This window comes from Ailuropoda melanoleuca, chromosome 20, assembly GCF_002007445.2.
Source record: "Ailuropoda melanoleuca isolate Jingjing chromosome 20, ASM200744v2, whole genome shotgun sequence".
Classification (NCBI taxonomy): Eukaryota; Metazoa; Chordata; class Mammalia; order Carnivora; family Ursidae; genus Ailuropoda; species Ailuropoda melanoleuca.
The window spans coordinates 2,617,780-2,639,336 of NC_048237.1; the positions used below are offsets into that span (position 1 = coordinate 2,617,780).

Below are 21,557 nucleotides of genomic sequence, written 5' to 3' on the forward strand. Positions count from 1 at the left end.
GGGGGGTCTTGGGGCGCCTGGGTGGCACAGCGGTTAAGCTCAGGGCATGATCCTGGCGTTATGGGATCGAGCCCCACATCAGACTCTTCCGCTATGAGCCTGCTTCTTCCTCTCCCACTCCCCCTGCTTGTGTTCCCTCTCTCGCTGGCTGTCTCTATCTCTGTCAAATAAATAAATAAAATCTTTAAAAAAAAATTGGGGGGTCTTATTCCAGGGCTGCCCAACTCCTCCATATCTTTTGCCCACCCAGCTTTTGCATAGCAATAGGACAACAGCAGACAGGGCTTTTAAGAAATGAGATGACCAAGACATGGGGGGTGGGAGAGAGAAATCTCACTTCTGGGTCTCTTGCCACCCTCCACCCTAAACAAACAATATTTCTCAGTATTTTATGATATACTTTCATATTTCGACTTTATTTCAGATATGAGGTCTTTTATCCAGAAAGGGCATTTGCACGAGGAAGCTGAAGTGAGGCACAGTACTAGTGGGTTTGGGGCCCAGTGAACAGGGCTGCACTGGGAAGAGGGTGAGGACGCTCTGGGAGAGCCTGATGAGAACAGTGGTTTGGGGGGATTCACAGAGCAAACTTTCAATTCCTCTCCAAGTTAGCTAGTCAATGGGTGGATTATTCAGTCTTTCTGCAACTTCACTGTTCCTTAGCAATATCACCCAGAGAAGTGCCAAGGCTGGGAAAACAGAGAAAACTACAAGTGCCTTTTGTTTCTTTTTATGCCTGGACAGGGAAGGGAATGGAAACTAGCAGCAGAAAATGAAACATTTGTGATATTATCGCTCGCCATGAAAAAGTACGGGTCTGACTGTAGAGGCCTGTTTTGTAGCTTGGGAGTGGGACATGGTCAGGAGGGCTGGGGTTAAGCCCCATCTCGAGCTGCACTAACAAATTCTCTGACCCTGCTGAAGTCTTGTGTCCTCATTTGTACTGGAGCATGGGATCTCTAAAGACAAGCTTTTCCAGGTCTCTGATTCTGTGGCCTGCAGATTGCAAGGATCCAGAGGAGCTCCAGAGAAACACAGGTGTTAGAAGCAAGGGAATGTGGGAGTTAGACTGGAAAAGTTCAGTAGTTAGGGCTTATTGTGCAGAGAAATGAGCTACATTCATAAAGAGAAATCAAAGTATGAGAGGAAGGCTGTCAGGTAAGTGTAGGAAGACATCTGAGGTCTAGAGAGAAATGGGCAAAAGTGTCCCGCTGTGTGGCTTCAAGGACCCGAGCCCCTGACCAAGGTAATATTTTCTCTTCTAGCACTGCCTAGTCCACAGCTGACCAGGTATACACGAAATTGCTCCTGTTCATATAGTCATTAGCCTTCAGGGGAAAGACCCATCCCAATGCCTAACACCTAACACATCTCTAAAGATTCCACCAAATTCCTAGTGTTTCCCATATCAGATTAGACGATCACCTTACCCCTCAGGCCTGGGGCAGCTCTATATGGGGAGAACTAGAAGTTTCGGGCGTTGGTCCTATAAAGCTGAGAATGGGGGGTGGGCAAGCCATAGTACTTCTTACAGAGAAAGCTCAGGGGAAAATGGATTATCCTTAGTTCCCGGTCTCCAACCAGTTTACATTTATCCACTCAGTAATACCTGAGCTCGCAGAGAGGGCCCAAGCACAGACCATTCAGCAGTTTTCCTAGTCAGGGATACCTTTTAGTGGAAACTTTAGGGATTGGTCAGTTCAAGACCAGTCAGGGGAGTGGAAAGGGGTGTCACACCAACAGGTGCAGAATGCTGGTTAGGGCCAGGAGAGAATCTCAATGTATGGAAAAGCTGGAGTTCAAATGGGTTCCCAAGTTCTCTAGCAGGCAGGCAGTGTGGTCCCTTGCTGATTTTGCAGCGCTGGGACACTGGTACAGGGGAGAGCAGCAAGCTCTGCATGGGAGCTTGGGACCCTCAGCACTTTGCCTGCTCTAAGCCAGTTCGGTAAACTGGGAGGGTGGGAAGGCAGAGCAGTTAGAAACTGTGGTCTTCTCCTAATAAAAGATTATATATGGCAAAGTTTTCAGTTTCGTTTTTAAAGGGAAAAAATACAGTAACATGGTTATATACAGCAGCTCTGGAGATCCTGAGTTCACAGCTATGCCATTTACCGGTGATATGCTTTCGAACAAATTACTGAGCTTTTCTGAGCTGTTTCCTCATCTCTAAAACAGGGATAATATTTCTCAACTGACAGGTTTGCTCTGAGGATTATAATGCATGCAAGACACCAGATCTGAGTGGATAAGTACATGTGAGCTATTACGATTGTTAACACAACATGACAATAGTGCATACACATCAAGCAAGAGATGAGTATACACTGAGCCTTGACCCAGGCCCCTTCTCCATCATTCTCCCTTGGGCTCTTCATTGATGACTAAAAAGCGCATTGCTTGGTGGCTTCCAGGAGGTTCTTTCTTCACTCTGCTGGAACTGCGACCTGAAGGTGACCCACAAGATGCATGAAATTCTTTGTTTTCCTCATCAGGTAGGGATGATGTTTAAACCGGAATTTCTTTGAGGAGCAACTCGGGGTTCCTCTCTTTCGGCCATCTTTCTTCAAAGGACTAAGGCTCTGGACAGGAGGGGCCTGGTAACACGCCCCATACTCTGTTCTGAATGCATGTATGGGCACATGTGCATGCACTCTCTGACTCAGTAATAAGGAAGAGGGGGATTCAGATATTTTTGAGAAACTAGTAACAGACAGAAAAGGGTGTGGGGAGCTTGTTACCTGGGAGCAGCTGTTCATGGGCATCAGGAACTGCTTCTTTTCCCTCTTCTCCCTTCTAGAAGACTGTCAAGAAGGAGCCTGAGGGAGGAAGGTGGATCAACCATGGTCTTGGAGAAAAGGAAGTAGGTTCTCCACCCCTTCTGGAGGGAGAAGGAATAGCAAATATCACCAAGGATGAAGATGGAGGCAAGCTGAAAAGAGAAAACGAAGGTAAATACCCTATATGCTAAAAGAAAAATGAAAGTGATGAGAGAGACGGACAGGGAGAGAAAAAAGCAAAGAGCTTAGGAATAGGGCAAGAGGAAAGGAAAAACTACCAGCAGAGGTTAAGCAGGAAGGCCTGATTGTGAAGGGGCAGAAGAGTGCAGCTATCCCATTTCACTTGCTCAGGGTTTGGAACAGACTGCCATCTTCTGGTGCCATTTAAGTACTAAGTGGCTTTGATTCTTGACTCGAAATGTTTTCCATTTCTTATATCCATAATCCTTTATCCTCAAGAGAGCCTCAACATTGTTTCCTTTCATCTCTGGGGCTCCCAAACATCACTTTCCCCAACAGAGATGCACCTGCCCAAAATTGTCTCAAAGTACCTAGACTGGAAGTGTGCGGGGCAAGAGCAAAAAGCACGGGGCAGAGGAGGAGCTGCAGTTTGAAAACGGCCCTGGAATACCATCAGGCTGCACGCTGGTTATAGGATGCTTCCTGGGCTCTGGAGTATCTGTGTCAAAAACTGGAGGACCCATCCTCAGCCCCAGCCACATGCTGGGAGTGTTGTGTTCTGAACTGTAGCACTCCAACTGTAGGTGGGAAAATGTGGCTTCTTTCACGCTGTCACTCATAGATCATAAAATGTCAAAGCAAGAAGAGACTATGACCCATCACCTAGTCAAAATCTAATTTCCCAAGAAGACTGGGCCCAGAGAGGTAAAGTAACTTTGTCCAAAGTAATACAGCTAGTCAGTGACTCCTTCCTTCTGAGGCAGAATCATTATGGTGATTCTTGTGATTCACTGTTCCTTGACAAACACAGTGCATAAAGTGCTTAGAGGTCATTAAAAGGCACCCCAGAAAGGTAAGGCTGGCATTTTTCTGGAAGCCCCTGAGTGTACCAACTCCTCAGGCACGGCACTATTTGGCTACAAGGACAGGCCTGGAGTTGGTTTTGCCTTCATTTTAATCCCCAGGGCTGCCTGGAGGAGGAGGAAGGAGCTCTGATTGTAGTCTGCCATCACTCCCCAGCCAGTCAGGGGAAAATGAAGTCCAGGATAGATAGTCGGGAATGACAAGGGAATCCTGTCATAATGTCAGGGACTGTGGAGCAATGGCCAAGTTCCTGGGACTTAAGCAAGGCAATTATGGCTGAGTATAAAGCTAGGATGGGCAGGACTTGGGGGACCTGAGGTGGCAACGGCGGTAAGAGCGAATGAGCTGGCAATCCAAATGACATCAGTAGGGTGGGCTCCTACTTTAAACAAAATACCTCCTCAATCTCAAAGAGGTACCCTAATCTTCAAAGGCCTAGGTCTGACGAACCCACTTACTTTCTCCCAGTACTAGCTCACGGTATAGGACATCACCATTAAACCCCAGGGTTTTGCTTTTTTTCTAATCCTTCCAGCGCCCTTTCTGGTTTCCTTTCTTCTATGCTTTGGGCTCCTATCACTCACATCCAACTAATGTTTTTCCACCCCTATCTCTCCAATCTTCGTTGATTCCGCCCACTCCCCACACCCCTTTGATTTTTCCCATCCTCCTCGCCCTCCCCCACTTGACTCTCTTGGACAGCTCCCAGCCAATCTCGGTTTCTCTCGTTCCTCCCCGCCAAATCTTCGGGCTCCCCCAGCCCCTGGGTGCCTTTGGTTTCCCCGCCGTCGGCCCAGGCGTCTCAGATAAAGTGGATCCAGCCCTGGGGCTCCGGGGCTCCGCCACTCCCGGGGTGCTCGGGCCCACGTAGAGCATAGTCACGACCGCCGTTGTTGTCCCAGAACTCGCGGCCAGTCACGCGGTAGCGCAAGGCGAAAAGCAGGGCGCCCCCAATGGGAGGCGCCGGAAGGCGGAAGGCGAAGCGGTCCGCGCGCGGCGGGGGCGGGGCCGGGCCGGCGTAGGAAGCGGGTGCCTCGCGTTGGCTCCGCCAGCCGTCGGCGCTCCAGCGCACGCTCACGCGCTTCTCGTAGGCCAGGTCCAGCACGCGCGCGCTCCCGGCCACGCCCAGCGGGCCCGCCTCGGCGCGTTCCAGGCAGATGCGCTGCGCCTGCAAGCGAGCGGCGAAGCCGGGCTCGCTGGCCGGCTCCAGGGCCGCGCGCGCCTCCTGGGGGAAGGGGGAGGAGAGGAGAGACGGGGGGCGGGGTCAGGGCGAGGCACTGGACCAATCCGAGGCCGACCCCGGCGTGGCGCAGTCGGAGTGGAGCCCGGCTGAGAAAGTGGCCCCAAAACGAACGAGCAAGGCCAAGTCTAGGGTTGGGGATGGAGATAGGTGTTGCTTGATAAATCCTCTCCCCCACGCCCACGGCGGCCGGGTTGGGGAGATCCCGGGAAAGGGGCGTGCCACTGCCGCCTGCCTACCTGGAGGCCGCGGGCGCGAGGCTGGCACGGCGCGAAGTGGCGGAGGGCGTCCCTCTGCAGCTGGACTTGCACGTGGCGCGGCACCCGGGGCAGCTCTCCGGGGCGGAAGCGGCGCACCGCGGCCAGCTCCAGCCCGAGTGCGTCGGCGAAACGCACTCTCTTGCGGGTGTCGGGACTGCGGCTGCGGGGCGCCCGGACCCCGCCGCCTCCGGCGGGCGCAGAAAGGGCCCGGCGACCCCGATTCGGAGCGTGAGCGCGGGATCGCGCCCCAAGGCGCGTCCCGCCCTCGGCTGACTCCACCTCCGGCTCCTCCTCGAGGCTGGGCCGCTGGCTGCGGTAGTAGGCACGCTCCGTTAGTGCGGCTATGAAGCTCAGGTTGCGGGGGATGTCGGTGCGGGGGGGGCGCTCTCGAGACATGGCACACCCGCCCGGGCGGAGCCCGCCCGCAGCGCCGCCGCGTTGCCCTGCTTTCCTCTCGCCCGACTGCCCGGCGTCGGCGCAGAAGCCGCCCCTCACCGTTGCGTACTCTCCTTGCTGTCACCTCCAGGATCCTCCAGCAGGAGCTCTCTGAGACTACATTTCTCCCCCGCTCTGACCATCAGCTCTCAGGGTTTTAGACCATCTTCTCCTGCCTCCTGCAAGCCGTCTGCTCTGAGCGTGCGCTCAGCGCCGCTTACTCCGGTCCCGCGGCCCTCTCGCCCCGGCCCCCGCCCACAGTCCTCTGACAGGTGGCTCCCCATCTGTCTTCGCCGCGTACCAGGGGGCGGGAATCCACCTTCCGGTCCTGAGTGAGACCACTCAGGCTTTTTTTTTTTTTTTTAACGGCTTCAACCTTTCTGGCAGGGCAAGAGTTAATGCTTAAGCGAGGGCCGGGTAACCGTTCCTTTACTTGTAGAGGATGGTTCAAAATGCCCAGCGTGTGACTTTCTCTTCGGCTCACCATTTTCTTTTCTTTTTCTTTTTTTTTTTTAAGAGTTTATTTATTCGACAGAGATAGAGACAGCCAGCGAGAGAGGGAACACAAGCAGGGGGAGTGGGAGAGGAAGAAGCAGGGTCATAGTGGAGGAGCCTGATGTGGGGCTCGATCCCATAACGCTGGGATCACGCCCTGAGCTGAAGGCAGACGCTTAACCGCTGTGCCACCCAGGCGCCCCTCGGCTCACCATTTTCTTTTCCAAACCCTAGGCTTCAGGTTTTGGAGATGGGGTTGCAGAGGGTGCACAGAAGGAAAGGTCATAAAAACTAGGTAGTGTCTCAAATAGAAGCTGAGATGTGGCCCTCAAAAGGGTGGGTCGTCCATTGGAAAAGAGTTCTAAGCTGAATTGTGGGAAGACAGCTCTGGTCTCACCAATGGTAGTATTTTGCTGTGTGACCTTGAGCATGGCATAACTTCTCTGGACCTCAGTTTTCTCATCTGTGAAAGGGTAGATTAGAGTTCTGATCTCCAACCCCACCGCAAGCCCTTTGAGGGCAGAGGTTGTGTCTGATTCACAGTTTCAGCACATAGTAGGCTCTCAAATTATTGAATGAATGAACACACAACTCTCTTGCAGTTGGGACTGTGGAGTTCTAGTTCCACTGGGAGCTTCCAACAGGGGCACAGAGCTGGCTTTTTTCTCCTTCATTTTGTTCTACATGGGTGGGGGAAAAAAGTGAAGTATTTTGTGTATTTTCCCCCTTAAATCCCCTACTGATTTTGTATAACACTTACAATATACTAGGTATGCTTGTAAGAGTCTTACAGATATTAACTCCTATAAATAGCCATCAAAAGAGTAGGGAGTACTAGTATGCCTATTTTAAAGTTGAGAAATTTGAGGAAGAGAGGGGCTAGGACTCTTGCCCAGGGTCACTTAGGCAATGATTGAGGAGCTGGGATTAGAACATCAGCAGTCCAGTGCTAGATAGAGCCCGCTCTCTTATCCACTTGGTTATGTAAGATTAAAACGTTTACTGGTAATAGTTAACATCTTCAGAGTATTGTAAGGAGGAATCTTAGAGTAGAAATGGAATCTCTAAATTTAAAACAGCACAACAGTTTAACTGTAAAATCACAAGTGACTAAGTTGGAAATAAGCAGTGAGACACATACTATTTTGTTACACAAGGCATTCTTGTTTGCATTTTAACTCAGTAGTAACCTTAGCAATGCTATTTAGCCAGGAATCATTTTTAAAGTGACATTGAGTTTTATTTTTTGATTTTATACATGTACATATAATCCATGGACATATTCTTTTCCTATTTTAGGGTGTAAAATAATGTCACCCTAATTTGTGCTATAGTCAAGCATTTTAAAACTGTCTTCCTCGCTCTTGTAAGACATATCATTGAGGTGCTCCCGGGTGCCTCAGTCGGTTAAGCATCTGCCTTTGGCTCAGGTCATGATCCCAGAGGCCTGGGATCCAGCCCCACATCAGACTCCCTGCTCAGCGAGGAGTCTGCTTCTCCCTCTGTCCCTTCCCTGCTCATGCTCTCTCTGTCTCTTTCAAATAAATAAAATCTTTAATATATATTAATTGAAATTATATATATGTGTGTATATATATATGTGTGTGTATATATATATAATATATATGTAATTGAAGGAGTAGACAAGGTTCTACATGGGCCTATATGGCCTGAGGTTTTCTGGTAAAAACACTTGTGCTTTGTCTATAGTTTGAGCTGTCATTCCTTGGCTCCGTGGCGTTGGTCTGAGAAGATCCTTGAGGTACACAGCTTTGGACCAGGTATAATTTGTTTTGGTCTAGCAGCTCTGTTCTGGCTGCTCAGACTGACATTGAACTTTTATTCCAAATCAATGTTTGTTTCTTTTCTTTTTTTTTTTTCCACTTCACTGTTCAGTCTTTGTTTCTTAAATAGCCACTACAGTTATCTTCAAACATCGGAGTGGGCCTACTCAATAACTGGCCAGGGGCGTTGAATGATTTGTTCAATCAACATTTACTGAGGGTCTATTAGCCCTGAAGGATATAACAGTCAATAAAATTCCGTTCCTGCTCTCAGAGGGTTTATAAATAAATGGGAGGGCAGACAGAAATATATTTGGATCCTGAGACCTAAAAGCGTTGTTATTTCAAGTAAGTGTCTTAGAAGAAATCAGGATTGCAAATGAAGGATTGCAGTACGTTATTCTCTAAAGAAGGCAGCCTTGCTGGTGGCAGCTGGAACGATCAGCCCAAGAGCAAAGAAGTAAGGAGGATGGTTGAAAGGATACAGTCATAAAGGTGTGGAATCTGCTCTGCGTTCTGAATGGAGGTGATAACTGAGTGCGGACTTGTCAATGTTGTGATAACAACATAGATTACCTGAAGCAGAGAGATGACTTTATAGCAATGCACTGAAGTTAAGACAAACTTTACAGTCAGACAAAATTGAGTACCAGTTTCTAAGTATATGGCTTTGGGTAAATAACCTCCAAGCCTCACCCTCTTCTTCTATAGAATGAGAATAAAACAGCAGAAGGATTGGTGTGAGGATAAATATCATGCATGTAAAGAAAGCACCTAGCTCCTAATAAGTCCTCAAAATGTATTAGTTGTTACTATGATTGGTACAGAAACGACCTTTCTTCTCTGGCGACTGTAGGGGCAGATAGGAATATCAAGGCTTGGGCTGGAGGCAGAAGCAAAGGGAACCAGCAGGAAAGGAAAATTGGGTTGCCTCTTTCTAGCCTTTGTTTATGTTTTTTTAAAGAATTTATTTATTTATTTATTTATTTATTTATTTATTTATTTGACAGAGACAGTGCGCGCGGGCGCACAAGCAGAGGGAACAGAGGGAGAGGGAGAAGCAGGCTCTCCACTGAGCTGGGAGCCCAGTGTGTGGGCTCGATCCCAGGGCCCTAGGATCATGACCTGAGCCGAAGGCAGATGCTTAACGACTGAGTCACCCCTCTTTCTAGCCTTTGGTTGGAGATCCCTCCGAATGGAGCCAAAGGAAGTGCCAGTGCAAGAGCCAGTGGGGCCCCATCAGAATGCCCGAGAGAGCCCTCAAGAGGCTCGCCTGTGGTCACACTGCTTCACATCCTGTGAACTGCCCTGTATAAATATACTACCATGTATAAATAATAGGAACACACATATGTATGTGTGTGTAATATATATATATATATATATAAAACCTGAACGGGTAAACATCAACCTTGACATTGGCAACCTCCAGAAAGGGAGGCGGAATTGAGCAAGGGGTGGAAGGAGGGAGATTGAGGACTTGTATTTTTTCCCCTTATACCTCTACATTGTTTGAACTTGTCATGAGAATAAGTTCATGTGTTGAGTAAAAAGAATTAAAAAGAAAACCAATCCGATTACAAAAAAAAAAAAAAAAGAAAGAAGGTAAAGAAAAGTTACCTGCAGAAACTACTTGCGATCCAAGTCTTGATGCCTGGCTAAAGCCCCAGCCCACAGAGAGACTACTGGGTTAAAGGTCCTGGAGAAAAGAGGGAGTGAAATGTTCAGTGTCCGTGTCGTGTCTGCCAGTCCCACACGGTGAGGCACCTGGCAGGCAGTTCCCACTGATATGGGAACCGCTCCTCTAATCCAGGCATCCGCTCCAGGGCTGGAAAAATTCAACAAGTGCATGGAACATCAGAGACCTTCTGGAAACGGTGAAATTTGCTCCGAAGTGTCCTGAGGCCTAGCCGGCTTCTCTGGGCAGCCTTCAGATCCAGGAGCCCAGCCTGGCCCTGTGTGTCCTCTCCGCCCTGCTCTTCTTGGCCTCCAGCAGCCCTCTCTCTTCCGGAGTTGTGGCCCTTCCCAAGCTTGCTTCCCAGCCCCGCCCCTCTCTCTGGACGCATCTCTGGGCCCCATCATCACCCGGCGCCGGGCCCTCCCTCCCGCCCCCCCTTTCTCCTCCCTCCTTCCTTCCCTCCCTTCCTCTCTCTCTCCCTCCCTCCCAGCTCCTGCACCAGGAAACGGCCCGGATCCTGGCAGCGGCCTGACCCGTGAGATCCCTAACCTGGCAGGCAGGCAGGGTTGGAGACTTGCTAAGGGTGGGGGTGAAGGAGGAGCTGGGCTGTTGGACTGCACTGGGGGGAGCCGAGAGTAGAGATGGTGTCGGCAGGAAGCCCTTGGCCCTGGGTTTCCCGGGAGGACAGTCATTAAACATGGATTCGGCCACACAGCTGGTAGAATGTCCTCCTGGGTTTCCCGGGAGGACAGTCATTAAACATGGATTCGGCCACACAGCTGGTAGAATGTTGGGGGCAGGGGCCGGTCCGGGGAGCTGCAACCCCAGCCTTCTCAGTCCAGACCCTGATCCCTGGCCTTCCCCACCTAGCTCTGCTCTCCTCCTCCCCTTCCCAGGGCTCCACGCTGGCCAGGAGGATGAAAGGCCCCAGCTGGGGGCTCCTTGCCACCAGCGCTGGGTCCTAAGAGCTGCCATCCAGGCTGGGTGAGTGTCCCCTTCCTTCTCTGTCCCAGGAAGCCCTTTGCTTCTCCCACCTTTCCCTTCAGCCCCTGTCTCCTCCCCCATCTTGTGCCTCTGCCAGCATCTTCACATCTTCCTTCTGGGGAGGTACTAAGCCCCTTCCTTTAGCCAAAAAGGTGTGTGCTGGGGAAAGGGGTTTTGTAGGGGGTGTTACAGAGCTAGTATTCTCCTATTACGGAAAGAATCTAAAGTATTTTAAAAATAAAATTTACTTGTTTTGCATTTAACGTGGCAGATTACGAATTTAATGGCCAGCCCCTCATGCCCTGGCCTCTCACCTTGACTTAATTCCCGTGTTCTTGCCCTTGCCTGCCCAGTGGTCTCTGAGCAATTTCCTCCCACCTCTCTCCCTGCCTCACTGGGTTGGCCAAGCCTGAAGGACCCCTTCTGGCTCTCTGACCATATATTCATGCCAGTCTTTCATCCTTGACTCTTACAGCCGCCCGGATGGCGACCCCAGCTTCAGCCCCAGACACACGGGCTCTAGTGGCAGACTTTGTAGGCTATAAGCTGAGGCAGAAAGGTTATGTGTGTGGAGCTGGCCCTGGGGAGGGCCCAGCAGCTGACCCACTGCACCAAGCCATGCGGGCAGCTGGAGATGAGTTTGAGACACGCTTCCGGCGCACCTTCTCTGATTTGGCAGCCCAGCTGCATGTGACCCCAGGCTCAGCCCAGCAACGCTTCACCCAGGTCTCTGATGAACTCTTCCAAGGGGGCCCCAACTGGGGCCGCCTGGTGGCCTTCTTTGTCTTTGGAGCCGCACTGTGTGCTGAGAGTGTCAACAAAGAGATGGAACCACTTGTGGGACAAGTGCAAGAGTGGATGGTGGCCTACCTGGAGACACGGCTGGCTGACTGGATCCACAGCAGTGGGGGCTGGGTAAGAAGCTTCTCCAATTGCTGCTCTGCACACCCCTCTGCAAAGCTGGTCTCCAGAGGGAAGATGGGGGCTCTGGCTGGAGGCTGGGGGCTGAGTCTCCCTATTTGGGTGGAATCCGATGCCCTCACTATGGGTGTCCTGCTGGACTCTGCGCTCCAGGGCTGCCATGCAGTCATCACTGGATGGGCTCATGGTCCAAAGCAGAGGACAGAATACACAGTGCCTGCAGGGAAATGGCATCCAGCTGTTGGGAACTTTTTACACCAGAGTACGTGACATGGGGGTGGGGGGTGTCAGGGATGGGTGGTGGTCAGGAAAGCCTCGGCAAAGGATGCCGGTTCTGGGCAAAAATTTTGGCCAGGGAGAGGCTGGGATTCACTTGCGGCAGAGAGGGCAAATGAGCCAGGAGCTCAGGGGGGATGATGGGGGCTTGCAGCCAGTAGAGCTTTGGCTGGAGAGGAGCTGGGTATGGGGTAGTGCTTGCAGTGGATGGAACTGGAACTCTTCCTCTCCTCTTTCCTCCACTCTTTCCTCTCCTGATACCCCTTTCTCCTTCTTTCTCTCCTACTTCCCTTCTCTCCCACAGGCGGAGTTCACAGCTCTATACGGGGACGGGGCCCTGGAGGAGGCGCGGCGTCTGCGGGAGGGGAACTGGGCCTCAGTGAGGACAGTGCTGACAGGGGCCGTGGCACTGGGGGCCCTGGTAACTGTAGGGGCCTTTTTTGCTAGCAAGTGAGAAAGTCCAGGGCCAGGTGGGGCTAGGTGTGGCTGGGGGACAGGAGAGCAGGAACAGAACAAGAGAAATGCCCTTGGAGGAAGTGGGGTGAATGGATGGGCATGGAATGGGGATGGGAAGGGGCAGGGCACTGTGTGAAGGAGCTGTGTGTGCCAGGCAGGCAGCTGGAAGGATGAGCTGGAGACATTAGGGAATGTATTTGGAAGGTCGGGGGTCCAGGAGATGAAGTCATTCCAGGGTTGGGAGGAGGTGGGAGAGGTCATATCTATAGGTGTGGGCACACAAAACTATACCTAGACCTTAATTTGTAGCCCTGAGGAAGGTTGACTTGTATAAGGGGTTGTGTCTCCTTCAGATGAGTGAGATTTGGGGAAAACACAGAAGGCACATCCCTTTGAAATGGAAGCTTGAGGTTCTCGGGTGATAGGGAGAGGTGGCTGTGATGGTGGGCTGCTTGGACACGCGTGTGCATGTGCACGCATGCTCGTGTGCATGCTGGGCTGCTTGTCTAACCTGTTGGTGGCCTTGTTCAAGGAGAAAACCTCCCTGTTGGAGTGGCAAGAACAAGGGGCAGTTCTCTGCCCCTCCTCCCAATCCCCTCCTCCCCCCTCTCCTTGTCCTGATGCCTCAAGGCTGTGGGAGAAACACTGTATCCAGAAGAGGGCTTTGGGCACTTTTTGGCAGAAAGTCATTAGCAGAGCTTTGGAGAGAAGAGTTCTGTAGCTGGCCTTGTTGCTTCACCATCCCCATTCCTTATGCATCACATGCTTGCTGCTGCCTCCTGGGCCCTGAACAGAAAACAGGGCTGCGGAGCCTGCAGTGGGCGGGTTGGGGGGGGGGTGCTGGACCTACCTGCCACCCTCTTCTCCCACTGGGGCACATTGGTGCCTAAAGTGTTCCCTGTCTCTGGGACCTTCTGTACCCAAACTTAAACTCTAAATTGGGACTCTAATTTTCCTTTTGAGTGTGCGGAGGTAAATGTTGATCTGGAGTACAGTCTGGGTCCTGCACTGTGTCTCAGTGAGACTGCTGATGCCTTGAGAGGAACATTCCAGCTCTGAACCCCATGGGTGTGAGGGTGACCTGTACTCCGTGACCGGCCTATTCCATGTAGTGGGCTTTGTTGCTGCTTTATCCAGGGCCAGGTGTTTGGGTTCTAGAGTACCTACCATGACCTAGAAGCATTTCTATTTTCTTTGAAGCCACGCTGTTTGCATGGGTGTTAACTTGTGTGTACCTCAGAGTCTGAGGACATTAACTTTAGAGCTCACAGTCCTCTAGAACAGATTCAGATTATAGCTTTTTCTTTTGAGAGAGAAATGATTTCACTCCAGATGCATGTCCTGAGCCAGACCTCACTGCTGCACTTCCCAAGGTGCTAAAATTGCTGCTCTCCAATGCTGACTTCAGACACAGTGCTCTAGAACCCTGCCCTTGATCCTGAGCACTGATCAGCTTAGCTAGACCATGGTTAACTCTTGGAGATTTTCATTTGGTCCCAGAATGTGGCAACATAGTTGTACTCACAAGAATGTGGGACCAAAATTGGCCTCAGGTGTTTAGCCCAGACTTTTGCTTTTGAGAGAGGGCTGCACTTTTTAATGGTATTTATAGGGGAGGTGGTAGATTGCATGAGCCACGTGGTCTGTTGTGAGTATGCTGATACCAGAAACTCAGAGCTGGTCTGTGGCAGGCGGTTGGGGTGGGGGGTCTCTGACTTGCTCAGGACAAACTAGACCAGTGGTTTTCAGACTGCTTGGCAGAGCCCTGAAGTTTCCTAGGGGTTGCCTCAGGAGTCCTTGGGGAGGTGAAGAGGGGGTGCTAAGCAGGCTGGGCTACATGTCCTCAAACAGAATAGCTCCCCCTTGTAGCTGTCTTACATATCGGGGTTCAGGGTAAGATTTTATTTGCATTAAGGGGTTTGCTGCTGAAAAAAAAAGTTGGAAAACCACTGACTAGACCATCAGCTCCAAATTGGAGCCTGCGCTCCCCCAGGTTTGGGGCAGACTCTTCACCCTCCCCTTTACCACAGGACGCCTATCTCTGTTAGCTCTCCGGGGGGCCTTTAGCAAACCGGAGCAGCAGGGACCCTGGGGAGGTAACTGAAATGCCCTGCTCTGAGGCCTTCACACCTGCGTGGAAGGAGAGGCTGTTTTCTGAAAGGGGAAAGGGCTTGGATTCCCAGGAGCATAGCTTGCTTGGGACCATAGCGGGCAGTTTTGATCTGTCCTGTCCTTTTTAGCTTGAGGGGCAATGGAAACCCCAGAGACTCTTCTGTCAGGGAAAACTAGAGACTCTCTTCTAGAGCCATATAGTTCCTTGGGATTAGCTCTTGGCCAGGAAGGCTGAGTATGGCTCCCAATTTTTAAATCTATTTCATTTTTTTTTAAATAAGGGAAATAAATCTAATTGCCATTTTTCAGAGATTAAATAGGCGGAGAGGGTGTTTCTTGCTTTCCAGAGCCCAAAGGGACAAATAGGGACTTTGTTTAGGCCAAGGAAGGACAGAAGTAGGGCAACTAGGTCCTGCAATTATTAATCCCACTCCCCACTTATTCTAGGGTATATACTATTTTACTTTTTTAAATCATAAAATGGCGGGAGACCAGATTTGGTTAGTTTAGAAGAAAAGAAAAAGCTCTATAAATATAAATATATATTCCTGTATTTTTATTTAATAATTTATAAATACCAAGTTCATTTGACTTTTATTTTTGTGTAATATGTAATGGTCGTATTAAAAAAAATAAATAAAGCCCAGAAGTTTAATGAGAAGGACTGAGCAGGGTTTGTGACTTCTATACTCCGTAGCCTGGTGTCAGGACATTTCTTGATCTAATCATCTCTTCATGACCTTGTTAAGGGCAAGAATTAGAGTAACAGGGATTTCGGAAAGTGTTGAGACAAAAAAGAAAAGAAAATCAGAGTTGTTCTCTCCCCCCACCCCCAACCCCTGCCAAATACCCAAAGCCAAGAGCTCGTCTGCGCCAACCCAAATCTTAAGAGGTGTGTATACTGTACTTTGGGATGGCTACAAAGGAAAAACAAACCAAAATAAAGAAAACTTACCCCAAATCTTTTTGTGATGATAATCAAGTCCCCAGTTGTGGTTCAGCCTCTGATGATAATGAGCATTTCTCCCCTGTACCCTGCTGCCTACTTCTGGCAAAAACGGAGCCCCTGCTTCCTTTCCTGGCCCCCTGAGATATTTGCTTTCAGCCATCTTAATGCGAACAGCTAAAGTGGATGGAAGCTACGGGAATTATTCAGCCCATCCCTCTGTACATCCAGTCTAGGACCACATCAAAATCATGTCTGACAGGAATGGTGATCCGAATTCCAAATTATAAGCAGGAATTTTTAGTCTTTATATAATCCAGTGCAATTAAATTGCGTTTGGGTTTATGTGTTAAATTGTAGTTAGAAATATACAGCTCAGAGGAGAGTTTCCATGCTGTCTCTACAGAAAATCAACAGGGCAAGCCATATTAAAATCCAAGAGTGGCTTGGTGAACATGGCATTAGGGGAAAGAGAATTAGCTGCCTTTAATCGTTAATATTGTCAGGCTATGAGAGCTTTTATCTCCACTGCAGTATGATTGAATTAATGATTGGTTGATTTGTATATGACTAGTTCCTTTCCAAAAAGCATTTGTAACATCTTACTATAATACACAAAAGACAAAACAGTAGGAAGATACGGATTTTTAAAGTAGAGGTAAACGGTAAATTGAAATTTTACAATAAGATGGCAGCAAAGGGAAAATTAATGTACAGAAAAGCATTCTGTAAGCAGTATTTCCAAATACTAAGGCTAAGCTACGAATTTGGCCTTGAGCTTTCTTGGCAGCTAAGGCAAATTGGAAAACACAACAAGATTCACATTCTTGTTAGGATTTAGAAAAGCCTATCCCTTAAGATGGGCAAAAACTTCTGTGGCTCTTCTGAGATGATATAGAGGATGTCACCCTCTGTAACACCTGACAGTAAATACAATGTAGAGTTTTACACCAGTATTTCTCAGAGAAACACCAAATAGGGATTCAGTAGGTCCTAAGCATGTTTTATCAGGCTCATCACATTTTAGCCCAAAGATACCCTATGATGCTTTAATATAGGGCTAAATTTCAGATTACCTAAATGGATAGATGGATTGTTTATCCCTCAGACATTTCTCCATGAAATGTCATTTCTTCAAATGGTACTTTTGATAAAAGTTGGGCAACATTTAGTTAACGGTTTCTAGCAAATAGATGGATTGTAGACATTCTGTGTTTTTACTTAAGAGCAGATCCTTTGAAAACTTTAAAATCTGCCTTAAATATGGATATAGGTGTGGCATAAATTAAGACTATTTTAAAAATCAACCAGAAAACGTAATATAATAGAAATCTCTGTAGTTCTTTACTGATTCAATCATTCATTCATGCAGCAAATATTCAGGCCTCTTCTGTGTGCTAAGCACAGTTCTTGGCACTGAGATAGAGAAGTGCACAGACACAAATTTCTGCCCTCATGTTACTTACATTCTAATCATTCTAATAAGGGAAACAAACAAAAACTAAATAAATAAATTCATCTCACAATATTCATTAACATAACATTTCACGTTATGAGGTGATAAGTGCTATGAAGAAAAATAATTCATTATCATGGAATTGGGAAGGTGTAAGTATAGATTTTAATGTTAAATAGCCTAGTCAGGGAAGCCCTCAGTTCTAAGGTAACTTTTTTGAGTAAAGTCATGGAAAATAAAATTGGAAAAATATTTTTATTGACACGGAAAGATGTTTCTGACTTGGTAAAAAGAAAATAGAAAATAATATACACAGTATGATCCCAGTTTGCTAAAATAAATATATAAACGTGTGCGTGTGTGTGTGTGTGTGCACGCGTGCCTCTTATACGTATTTATGTATTGAAAATTTCAGGAAGGGTATATGCCAAAATATTAGTGATTATCTCTGGGTGTTGGATTTTACTGGTGATTTTATTTTGTTCTTCTTAATGTCAGTATTTTCTGATCTTTTCATAAAAAACACATATTTCTGGTACAGTATATTAAAACAAGTTTTCCAGGTACAAAGTTTTTAAGAAGTTAACCAAGCAGAATAGAAAATAAGCAGCCCAATGGAGGTTCTTTCTCATTTAAATGGACACCGCACTTCCCTCCAAGGACAGACCTAGGGAGTTAAGGTAGGTGAGGCTAGACTTTGCATTAGAAAATAATTGGAGTTGGGGCACCTGGATGGCTCAGTCGGTTGGGCATCTCAGCTCAGGTCTCCATCTCAGGGTTGTGAGTTCAAGCCCTGTGTTGGGCTCAGCCCCCCCAAAAAACAACAAAATTACTGGAGTCCACTCCACAGTAGAGGTAAGTAAACGATCAAGGCTTCAAGCTTCTGTATCAGCACTGTCCAACAGAAATATAATGCAAGCCATATAAGTAGTTTTACATTTTCTAGTAGCTTCATTAAAAAAGCAAAAATAAACCAAGTATAAAACTAATTTTAGGGGCGCCTGGGTGGCACAGCGGTTAAGCGCCTGCCTTCGGCTCAGGGCGTGATCCCCGCGTTATGGGATCGAGCCCCACATCAGGCTCTTCCGCTATGAGCCTGCTTCTTCCTCTCCCACTCCCCCTGCTTGTGTTCCNAAGTATAAAACTAATTTTAATAATATTTTACTTAGGCCAGTATATAAAAATTATTATAATTTCAACCTATAATTAATATTACACCTATTAAATTATTTTACAGTTGCTTTTTCATACTAAGTCTTTGAAATTTGGTGTATATTTGACACTTTCAGTACATCTCCAGTCAGACTACTCATGTTCCAGGTGCTTAAGGCATGTGTGGCTAGTGGGTACGATACTAAACAATGAAGTTCTAGATTATAGAGAATTATAGCAGGCAAAAAAAGCAAGAGTTAAAAATAGGGATGAAACTATACCAAGGAGCCAAGTATTTATGTAGTTTAGTGAGACAGCTTTAACCTTTTGGACAGAACTGGAGATGCCCTCATCCATTTTTTTACTGATTTAATTCTCCTTTTCTTAAGTCCACGAACCAGTCACTTCTTTTAACACGTGTTTCCTTCTAGGGCACAACATCGCTGAGTTTCAGTTTTCCCGAAACTCCATGGCCTCTATTGAGAGGTTATTACTGAAGGAAAATTATACTCATGTTGGGTAAATTTCGCATCATTACATACTAATTTCTTACAAATTCATTCTGAGAAACTTATCTCTTTGATGTTTTCTATGCATCAACAATGGGCAAGATATTAAAATTATTATCGAGAGTGTTCATTCAGTTAGCATTTATTGAGCACACAGTGATGAGCAATGGGAATACAAATATAATTAAGATGATGTCCCGGCCTTTTGCAGTTTACAGTCTAATAGGGAAGTACCTTACTTTACAAGTCACCATTCAAATATCTTTTTAAATATGTCTTTGAAAGTAATCATGCTTACTAGAGTAAGTTTGGAAGTTGGAGGCTTAATTTTAAATAAAAATAATATATTGTGGAAAAATCATAGAACATAGAAAAGTATAAATCAAGTATAACCCTACTACTCAGAAAGTACCACTGTTAACATTTTGGCATATTTCTTTCCCATCTTCCATCTGTGCTTCTATTTTAGGATCATGCTGTATATACAATTTTCTATACTATAATTCTGCTTACCGTTCTATTGCACAGTTTTTCCTTGTCATTAAAAATATTTTGAAGACAAAATGAGTATATAAAGTTATATCTATGTGTGTATAACAACTTTCCTGAATGTGCCCACTTGGACATTCAGATTGCTTACATTTTTCCACTTTGATGAATGTCTTTATTTTCAGATGTTTATCCAGTTTTTAGATTATTTCTCTAGAGCAGAGTGTAAGAAATACAATCACTGGGTTAAGAATTTCAATAGTTTGTAAGCTTTTAGTACATATTACCAAAGAAAAGATCAGGCTGGTTCTTGTTCTCTTTTTCCCCCAAGTCCAAGTTATTTTTTTTAAAAATAAGATACCATAATCACACTTTAATCATACTTTATATACAATTTTGCATTCTACTTCTTTGGCCTAACAAGAATTATTTTTGCTTGTTATTACATGCTATGTGTATCCCTTTTAATAGGTGCATAATCATCTTTGGATATAATTACGGTCTGCATAATCATTTGTCTATTGTTGGAATTTAGTCTTTTTTCCAGTTTCAACATCATATATAACGTAAGCTCTGTGTATCAAAGCAGACCTTATAGTAATTTTTATCTAAGCTTTGAAAACTAGCTCTGAGTTCCCTGCTTTTTTTTTTTTTTCCCTCCTCTGCTCACTTTTAATTAGTTCCATGACTTGGGCAGGTTACTTCACTCTTTCTTCATCCCTAAAAAAAGGTTATAGTTTTGGGAATATTTGCTTCATAGAGTTGTGAGAATTCAATGAAATAATATAATAAGGAGCCTAGGATTGTGCCTGTTAGAAAATCAAGTACTCGACAAAAATAGGATTTGAAGGCATTATAAAAAAATCCCATTTCCCTTGATCAGCTTGATTAGTTTAAACCAGGAACCAATAAAACACCAAAATCTTGATTAGATTAGGATTAGTAGAAAACCTTTTTCTTCCAGCGACCCCACAGTCTTTTAGAGCTTGTCTTCCATGCTCAAGTTAGTTCTCCCAGACCACTGGAGCTGAGATGGCTGCTGAAGTAATTTTCAGTGAAATTTTAAGCGACTATGACTGTGCTTTGAATCCCCCTGTTCCTAAGGTAAGGATTTGTGAGAAAAAGTGAGGGTGAGGGGAAGAGTGGGTATACTAAGAAGCTTTTGATTTTTTGGTTAGCTAACAGGAATCTCCTCTTATCCAAATCTCCCCATCCCAGCTATACACATCCTGTTGGGGTTGTCTGATTAACTAATTTGGTTGGTCTCATTTGAACCTGGCTGTCAAGCCGTAGCTTGGTCTGGCTACAAATAACCCTCTTGCAAACCTAGCACCGTCGTTCCTTCCTTTTTAAAAAATGAGTAGTATCACTACTACAATACGGCAACCCTGCTTTCCAGGGCTAGGTCTCACAGGTTATCTTCAGAGTGAACATGGGGTGGGAACCTGCGTGGAGGAATTCCTCGGCGGTCTGAAGAAAGGTTTGGGGGCTGGGAAGGCGTTGAAGAATGAGGGTGGCACCCAGATCCCCAGTCAATGCAAACATCTGTTGACACCTACTATATGCAAAGCATATTGCCCCACAGTGGAGCTGCAAATATAAGAGGATCCAGCCTCTCAACTCCAAACCCTCACAATGCAGGACAAAATGATTAAGCGCACTGTGGAGGTAGGCCTGCTTGTCATGGGAAAGGAGAGGCTAGCCGAAGGTTTCGCACCGGAGGTGATGCTGAGTTTGCAGTGGTCTGGTTGAAGTGGGACAGGGTGTAGAGAGGCACAGAGCCGGGTGCAGGAGTGAGGAGTGTAGAAATAACATTGTGAAGTAGGCTGGTCCTGAGGTCTCTAAGGCCACGGTGGAGTTTTACTTTTACCTGGCCAGCAAAGGGGGGCCAGCTCAGTCTGGTAGCGCTGGGTGACATTGTAATCTGAGAGACCTATTAGGGGGCTATAGCAAGAAGTCCAAGAAACAGGCTGACACTGGGGCATAAGCAGAGGGCTTGGAAAGTATGCCTGTGCAAGGAAGACCAATTAGACAGGACTGGTAGCTCTGGAGTGAGGATTTCTCCCCGCTTTCTGGTTTGGGAGACCCGATGGATGTTGGTACCAGTAACCTCGATGGGAAAAGTAAGCTGCTTACTGGAGAGCTCCATTCAGAATCTCCATTTCCAGCAACATTCCATCTACTGGTCCTTTCCTGGTCAGCAAACCAGTTTCCAAGAACCGCCTCAATGTTTCCGGCCTCTGCTTTCCAACAGCTCTCTACTTGCCAACCAGTTTGTCAAGATGGCGGTCCCCCCTAAGGACTAGTCATGTGACCTCGGGTTTCCATTGCTGGAAGCCTGGCGGTCCGTTGCGGGGCAAAAGGTTCACCTGTCACGAAACGGGTATTAGCCTTTCGAATCTCACGAGCCAATCGGCATCTGAGACGGCCATTGCGGCGAGGCGATCGGAAGATTGGCCCTGTCCCCTCGCCCAGCCAGCGGCCAATCACCGAGCGTCATATACTTCGCGGACCCGCCTGGAGGCGGCGGGGGGGGGCGGGCG

General features: G+C 47.3%; 2 protein-coding genes across 7 annotated transcripts in view; one reads left to right on the forward strand and one right to left on the reverse strand.

Moving 5' to 3' along the window:
- Window positions 1–397: 397 nt before the first annotated feature.
- Window positions 398–6,252, reverse strand: PPP1R3E (protein phosphatase 1 regulatory subunit 3E). 5 transcript variants are annotated; one of them, XR_004622213.1, is made up of 3 exons: window positions 5,301–6,248; window positions 4,507–5,046; window positions 398–2,878 (listed from the first exon to the last, which is right to left on the reverse strand). XR_004622213.1 is itself a non-coding variant. In XM_034648637.1 (3 exons), the coding sequence occupies exons 1-2, from the start codon at window positions 5,715–5,717 to the stop codon at window positions 4,624–4,626; spliced, it is 840 nt and encodes a 279-aa protein (XP_034504528.1). In that variant the 5' UTR covers window positions 5,718–6,252; the 3' UTR covers window positions 398–2,878; window positions 4,593–4,623. The 5 variants fall into 5 exon arrangements, 2 of the variants coding, with proteins under 2 accessions (XP_034504528.1, XP_034504527.1); XR_004622212.1 differs by having other exon boundaries at window positions 398–2,929; XR_004622211.1 differs by having other exon boundaries at window positions 398–2,444; window positions 2,739–5,046.
- A 3,859-nt stretch (window positions 6,253–10,111) lies between these two features.
- Window positions 10,112–21,557, forward strand: part of LOC100465298 (bcl-2-like protein 2) — a 15,120-nt gene continuing 3,674 nt past the window's right edge. The window contains exons 1-4 of one of the 2 annotated variants that reach the window (XM_002926013.4): window positions 10,112–10,248; window positions 10,610–10,697; window positions 11,173–11,612; window positions 12,199–14,725. In XM_002926013.4, coding sequence (XP_002926059.1) covers window positions 11,181–11,612; window positions 12,199–12,348 — 582 coding nt within the window. In that variant the 5' untranslated portion in view covers window positions 10,112–10,248; window positions 10,610–10,697; window positions 11,173–11,180 and the 3' untranslated portion in view covers window positions 12,349–14,725. Of the gene's footprint in view, window positions 10,249–10,609; window positions 10,698–11,172; window positions 11,613–12,198; window positions 14,726–21,557 lie in introns of those variants that run through there. The other variant, XM_034648633.1, reaches the window with a different exon arrangement.